The sequence below is a fragment of the Nanorana parkeri genome, unplaced genomic scaffold (assembly GCF_000935625.1).
Source record: "Nanorana parkeri isolate BGI_ZX_2015 unplaced genomic scaffold, ASM93562v1 scaffold1461, whole genome shotgun sequence".
Lineage (NCBI taxonomy): Eukaryota > Metazoa > Chordata > Amphibia > Anura > Dicroglossidae > Nanorana > Nanorana parkeri.
This window is the reverse complement of record NW_017307729.1, coordinates 44982-52259: the sequence shown is the minus strand read 5'-3', so window position 1 is coordinate 52259 and position 7278 is coordinate 44982. Positions and strand designations below refer to the sequence as shown.

The 7278-nt window shown below is 51.6% G+C and overlaps 1 protein-coding gene across 7 annotated transcripts in view; it reads left to right on the top strand.

Moving 5' to 3' along the window:
• ATP2B3 (ATPase plasma membrane Ca2+ transporting 3) overlaps nucleotides 1-7278 on the top strand; it is a 139126-nt gene that overhangs the window by 113333 nt on the left and 18515 nt on the right. For all 7 annotated transcript variants that reach the window (XM_018570128.1, XM_018570131.1, XM_018570127.1 and 4 more), the window contains 3 exons: nucleotides 1234-1425; nucleotides 3683-3896; nucleotides 4961-5172. In XM_018570128.1, the coding sequence (XP_018425630.1) occupies nucleotides 1234-1425; nucleotides 3683-3896; nucleotides 4961-5172 (618 nt within the window). The remainder of the gene's footprint in view (nucleotides 1-1233; nucleotides 1426-3682; nucleotides 3897-4960; nucleotides 5173-7278) is intronic.

Genomic DNA, 7278 nt, shown 5'->3' with positions numbered 1-7278 from the left:
CCCTTCCCTTATCACCGTGGTCTAAACCGCTCCCTTCCCTTATCACCGTGGTCTAAACTGCTCCCTTCCCTTATCACCGTGGTCTAAACCGCTCCCTTCCCTTATCACCCTAGCTCTCACCCTTCCCTTATCACCGTGGTCTAAACTGCTCCCTTCCCTTATCACCGTGGTCTAAACTGCTCCCTTCCCTTATCACCACGGTCTAAACCGCTCCCTTCCCATTATCACCCTAGCTCTAAACCACTCCCTTCCCTTATCACCACGGTGTAAACTGCTCCCTTCCCATTATCACCCTAGCTATAAACCGCTCCCTACCCTTATCACCGTGGTCTAAACCGCTCCCTTCCCTTATCACCGCGGTCTAAACCGCTCCCTTTCCATTATCACCCTAGCTCTAAACCACTCCCTTCCCTTATCACCGTGGTCTAAACCGCTCCCTTCCCTTATCACCCTAGCTCTAAACTACTTCCCCCCTTATCATTGTAGTCTAAACCTCTCCCTCCCCTTATCACCTTAGTCTAAACCTCTCCCTCCCCTTATCACCATAGTCTAAACCTCTCCCTCCCCTTATCACCTTAGTCTAAACCTCTTCCTCCCCTTATCACCGTAGTCTAAACATCTCCCTCCCTGTATGACCCTAGCACTGATACAATCAATGAGAGGGCTCTTGGGAGGAGTTATGTAAATATGAAAATGCCTGGATGGATGGGTGTCAGTCTGGAGGATCACCTTAGGTATCACCCACATGTGACGCTGAGCCTCCGTGATGGAAAGAACTGAAATCTAATTAATTAAAGGGGCGGGGCCAGAGACAGTTAGGCGGGGGGAGGAAAGAGCTAGTTGATCCTGGATGTCCTGCAGTCAGGAAAAGAGGCGGAGCTCTATCCGACTTGCTGCAGCTTCTAATGCACATTGTGAGCAGTGACATCAGAGGAAGAGGGGAGGAGCTGGTACAACTGTGCAAGAGTGAAGGGAAGGACGGAGGTCAGATAGAAGACTGAAGGGGAGGACGGAGGTCAGATAGGAGACTGAAGGGGAGGACGGAGGTCAGATAGAAGACTGAAGGGGAGGCCGGAGGTCAGATTTAAGCTGGACACTATTTACATTCTGATTCATTTTTTTTAATAATTCAGAATATGTTTCAGTTTTGTGAAGAAGGAAAAGAATGATATAAATGTATTGTTTATCGCAGAGACAATGTATCATTAATATCTCTTTCCTGCGCACCTCCAGGGATTGGCAGGCACCGATGTGGCCAAGGAAGCCTCGGATATCATCCTCACAGATGACAACTTCTCCAGCATTGTGAAAGCTGTAATGTGGGGCCGCAACGTGTACGACAGCATCTCCAAATTCCTCCAGTTCCAACTGACCGTCAACGTGGTAGCCGTGATCGTGGCATTTACTGGGGCCTGCATCACTCAGGTCAGTACGTCCTCCGCCACGTTGTCACCAAGGTCCAGGCCATTCCTAACCCATGTTATCCTGCCACCCGGACATACACACATCAAGAGAGAGACAGCCGGCGTCTCATGTCTATAGATAGAGCATTGGATGCGTGGCGCTCATCCCCCGAAGGAGCCGCTGGTGGCCCGGGTCATCTCTGGTCGGTCTAGGGCAGTGGTTCTCAACCTGTGTAACCTCAGGACCCACATTTGTCCTCGGTCATTAGGTCGCGACCCAAGTTGCACTGCAACGGAACACACGGATGAAGCTCCATCGCGGCCATAACCCCAGACCACCCCACCTCAAGCCAACACTTGGGCAGTATATTTTGAATGGCTGCTCGGCACGAGAACTGACAGCGCTGTGCTAGGGGAAGGCTGAGGAGCCTCTCACCTAGAAAAGTGGAAGCCATGCGGTGACCCACTGAACACGGGGTCGCGACCCACCAGTTGAGAACCAAGGGTCTAGGGGATGTTCTTCAGCTGCCCGTCCAATAGCACTAACCGCCCTTCTTCTAGGTGTCCAGGGGTGACCAACAGAAGCTCCAGACTTGTGTATCCTCTCCGGCTGACATGCTCCATGTGTTTTTGGTCTTGCCCACGGGTTGGCAAACTTCTGGACCCAGATAAGAGATGTCCTGCGACATTTCACTGAGCGCACCCGTCCATTGGATCAGGCGTTCTCCACACCACAATGACCACTCCCTGAAGGGCTATAAAAGCTCTGTTCTTATTCATTTGGTGAATGCAGCAAGAGCATGCATTCCCGAAACAGTCCGCTCCTCCTACTATGGGCCAATGGGTACGCCGGGTCAATGACATCAAGCATATGGAGGATCTAACGAGCTCTCTGAGGGGGTGCAGTACATAGGTTCTCGGCCACGTGGTGGTTCTGTTGGACAGAGTTCCTGGAATCCGACACCTACAGACAACTACGGGGAGTTCAGGGGCGTAACCAGAAATCGTATGGTCACACTCCTTACCTGTCCGCCTCCTCTTCCTCCGTCTTCCCTCCTCCGGCGCCGGGCCCGCCACCTCCTCCGTCACCGGCCCCGCCTCCTTCTCTGTTGCTGACCCCGGGCCCCACCTCCTACCCTGCCCGGATCCAGCCTCCTCCACCGCCGCTGCTGGCTCTCATTGACTCAGCGGCGGCTGTGAAGAAGAACGCAGCGCTGCACTGATCACCGACAGTGATCTGAACAGCGGCGCGTTCGCAGCCATAACGACCCAGGCAGCCCGAACGGCATCAGGGGGGTGTCCTGGCCAGGCCCCCCTGTGCCCGGGCCCCATAGCGGCCGCCTGGGTCGCTATGGCGATTGTTACGCCAGTGGGGGAGTTTGATTCAGTGGGACCCTGGTCGTCGTTCCCCCATCCCCATTCCACCGAGCACTCTTTGGTCCTTTATCCTTTCACTACCCCTCCATCCCTCTGCCGTGTCCCCATGTCTTTGTGGATCTGTGTCTTTGCCGTACGTGTCACGGTCTGCGACCGGGGCACACAAAATGACAAAAGGTAGCGTGCAAAAAATGGTGTCTGGGGTGAAAACACAGGAAGTAGGTGTCTGTGCGTTAACAGGGACGCACTAGAGGCGCAGGTTCTAAGAAGGACCAGGTCTTCCACAGAGCCTCTAATGGTGAGGATGATTGGCTGCTGGACACCTTCCAGGTTGCGGCCCTCTAGCGCGCCCACACAGACATAAAGGTTAGTTGCAGCACCGTGGTGCTGGATGCATCAGCAGACAGGGTTGAAGCCTATACACAGCCACACAAGTAGGCACAGGTGCAAGGACTCGCTTGAAGAAGCTGATGATCCATCCAATGCAGGACGTACAGGATCTCGCTGTGAGGAAGAGGGAATCCAGAGTCACAGGAAACAAGGTAGGTGGTGGGCAACCGCAGGGATTACAGAGGCAAGAGATAAAACAGGAAGTCCGGCTGGGGTGTAAAGACGCGTTGCTGGAACGGCACGGAACAAGTGGGCTGGACTTTTAATGGGGAGGTTCAGAGTGGGTTGGCAGGAAGCCGAGCAGCTCAGACAGGAGGTAAAACCCGGCACCGGATCATCACACAGGGAAGGTGTGACAATATGGCATCGTGCTATTAACATTTTCTTTATTTTTGTATGTTTTATATCTGTAAAAATTGTTTAATAAAATAAGAATTTATAAATAAAAAAAAATAAAGGCCGAGAGCCATTTCTTAGATTTTATTTTATCTTTCGATGCGCTTATCGTTTAGGACTCGCCACTAAAAGCAGTGCAGATGCTTTGGGTCAATCTAATTATGGACACGTTTGCATCCCTGGCGCTGGCAACAGAACCCCCTACAGAATCGCTGCTTCTACGCAAACCCTACGGCAGAAACAAGCCCCTTATATCTCGCACCATGATGAAAAACATCCTGGGCCACGCAGTCTACCAACTCGTCATCATCTTCACGTTGCTGTTTGCTGGTAAGTGTCGATAAAGTTGCTTCAGGTTGGTCGATTGACGGCAAGGAACACTCGCCCGCCAGCCCCTATAATAATGCCCGACAATCATAAACATTGGTACTTGAGCCCACAACATTTTATGGGGAAGGTTAGAACTTCCGACGGGTTTATTTTCTATTATGGCCGCTATATGGGAGAATAGGATTTTGGAGCATGAGGTTCCCGTTGTAATTGGATGCCCCAGTAGGGTGTGACTCTCTAGTACATAAGGGCCGCTGGGTTATTGGATCAGCCCCCCCCCCCCCCCCCCCCCCCCAAAAAAAATAAACAATTTTATTGATAAATAAGAATGAATTCCAAGCCTGGACTAGGGCCAATTTGAGGAAATCTGTCAAAAATTGGCACCAACCCCCCAAATTTTGGATTTCCTTTTACTTTCTGTCTCTGTGATAATGGTCACAAGGGCAAATAGAGAGGGTTACTGTACCCATGGGCGACACGTGGGTTCCAATACTTCCATACGCTATCCAGAAATAAAATAAAAAAAGAACTATTTTATTGATGAAGAAGACAGAATTCCAAGCCTGGACTAGGGCAAATTTGAGAAAATCTGTCAAAAATTGGCACCACCACCCCAAAAAATACATTGTAACCATTGGGATGTGTTTGTGTTTTTGCTACATTTCTATCTGCTGTAGACCTCCTGCTTTCCAGCTCCCTCGTCAACTCCTCCCGTACTCGCCTCCAGGACTTCTCTAGAGTCTCTCCCATCCTCTGGAACTCGTTACCCCAACCTGTCCATCTGTCTCCCACCTTGACTGCCTTTAGGCGATCCCTTAAGACTCATCTCTTCAGGGAAGCCGATCCCACCTCACCCTAACCGCTCAACCATTCACCCCCACACAGCTCCCTCCTCATGTATCACTGGCCCCTCCCCTTTTAGAGTGTAAGCCCTCAGGGGCAGGGCCCTCCTCACCATCTCGTATTGTATTGTGATTGTAATGTCTTCCTTATATTGTACAGCGCTGCGCACACTGTTGGCGCTCTATAAATCCTGTATAATAATAATGATATCTGCCGTCTAGGTGAAATCATCTTTGACATCGACAGTGGTCGCAACGCCCCGCTGCACTCCCCTCCCTCCGAGCATTACACCATCATTTTCAACACCTTCGTCATGATGCAGTTGTTTAACGAAATCAACGCGCGAAAAATCCACGGGGAGAGGAATGTATTCGACGGCATTTTCGCCAACCCGATATTCTGCAGCATAGTGCTGGGCACTTTCGGGGTCCAGGTGAGAATCTCTTCCATTTCGTTTCACCACACTGCTCACTCGGAGCCGTGATCACTGAGACATATGCCACATAACATGTACGGTAGCACGCAGGGGTTGCTTCATAACAATTAAAAGTAGAGGTGCGCCGAAATGGAAATTTCAAAAACCAAACCGAAATGAAAAAAAAAAAATTTCAGGCCGAAACCGAAAATGTTTTTTTATTTAAATTGTTTCAAATTTTTTTTAATATTTTATTTTGATTTTCTTTTTTATAAACTTTTTTACATTTTTTTTATAATAATTTTGTATCTCTCAGAGACACACAGAGCCCTCAGAGACACAAAGAGCCCTCAATCTCTTATTCTGTATCCCCTGTTATAAATGAACAGGAATCCTCCTGTTCATTGATAACTTGAGAATATTGTATGTTTACTATAACCACAATCATGAATGAACAGGAAGTGATGTAGATGTGATGTAGATCACTTCCCATTCATTCATAATTGAGGATATAGTAACCATATCATGTCCTCAATTATTTCCAAATCACTGACTGCTTGTACCCGCTCTCCTCTCTGATACGCTGTCACAGGAGGCTGAGCGAGCGGTGCGGGGAGGAGAGCTCAGCCTCCTGTGACAGTGCTGTCTCCGCCCCCACACCGCTCTGCCGCACTGTGATAGGAGGCTGAGCGGTGTGGGAGGAGAGACGCCGGCCGCTCACAGCGCTCTCCTCCCGCAGTGCTCGGCCGGCTGTGCTAGTTTCTCTCCTCCCCGCTGGGACACAGAGCAGCGCCCAGCGGGGAGGATAGAAAGCAGGGGGATGCGCAGATGTATCGGCAGAAAAATGGCACTTTCAGGCATTTAGCCAAAAGTGCCATTTTCGGGCCGATATGTTTCAGCGGCCGATATATCGGTGCATCCCTAATTAAAAGACATGAAAGTGCATGCATAAAAAGGAAACAACAAAACCATCGCGCCAACAGGTCTCGTGACCAGTGTTTGGGCCGATAAAATAACACTTAAAGCCCGTCTCCGGGGAAACAAAACAACTGCCCTGGCCGTGGGGCTACTCCTGCACACCGCAAGGATTAAATGCCCATGTTTGTCTAGGTGCTGGAGTAAAGCAGATTTACGTACCTTACCCCCGTTTCCCCCCAGCGTTCAGTGCTCTCCTCTTCTTCCTATCCTCTCCGGCTGGTGGGATGTCCATTGCAGGGCCTGTAACTAGAAATCACAGGGCCCCATAGCAACATTTTGTATGGGGGCCCCGTGATTTCTAGTTACGCCCACCTGATATCCCAAACAACCCACCTGAGGGTGACCCTGCAGAGCCCACCGTAGACTCTCTATAGCGGGCTCTGCAGGGTCTCAGGTGGGCTGGTCAAACCCTCTTACCCGTCTGCCCCAATCGCTCTCCGCCTCCTCCTCCTCCGTCGCTGGACCCCGCCTCCTCCATCGCCATGCCCCAACTCCTCCATCGCCGCGCCCCTGCCTCCTCCTTCACTGCCGACACCGGCGTTCTATAGAAAGCTCCGACTTGTCGAGTTCTCCGACTGGGCACGTCGCATCCGGTGACTGCCAGTAGATGTACAGCAGAGGGAGCCAGTGCGCATGGCCTCCTCCTCCTCCGCATCGGCTGGCTGTCACTGATGCAGCAGCGGCTGTGAGGAGGAACGCGCCGCTGCGCAGATCACTGACAGGTTGTCAGTGATCTGAACACCGGCGCGTTCCTCCTCGCAGCCGCCAGTGACAGCCAGCAGCCTGAGATGCCATAGCGACCCAGGCGGCCCGCACAGCATCAGGGGGATGCCCTGGCCAGGCCCCCCTGTGCCCTGGGCCCCATAGCGGCTGCCTGGGTCGCTATGGTGATTGTTTTCCGCCACTGGTCCCTTGGCTTCCTCACGTCTAATGGAAAATATAGGTCTATGGTAGATGTGATGACATCAGTGGTCCTTAGACCACCAGAGTCCAGTGAAGAAGAATGCTGCGGTGGCCGGTCTAGCAGCTCGGAGGGAGCTGGAGGAGTGGTGAAGAAAAGAAAGATGGCGGGCTGGGACTCTATGGCCAGTTGGCCGTTCACAGCAGGACCACGCTGGATTGGCTGGGCAGGTGAGCGTGCTGTTT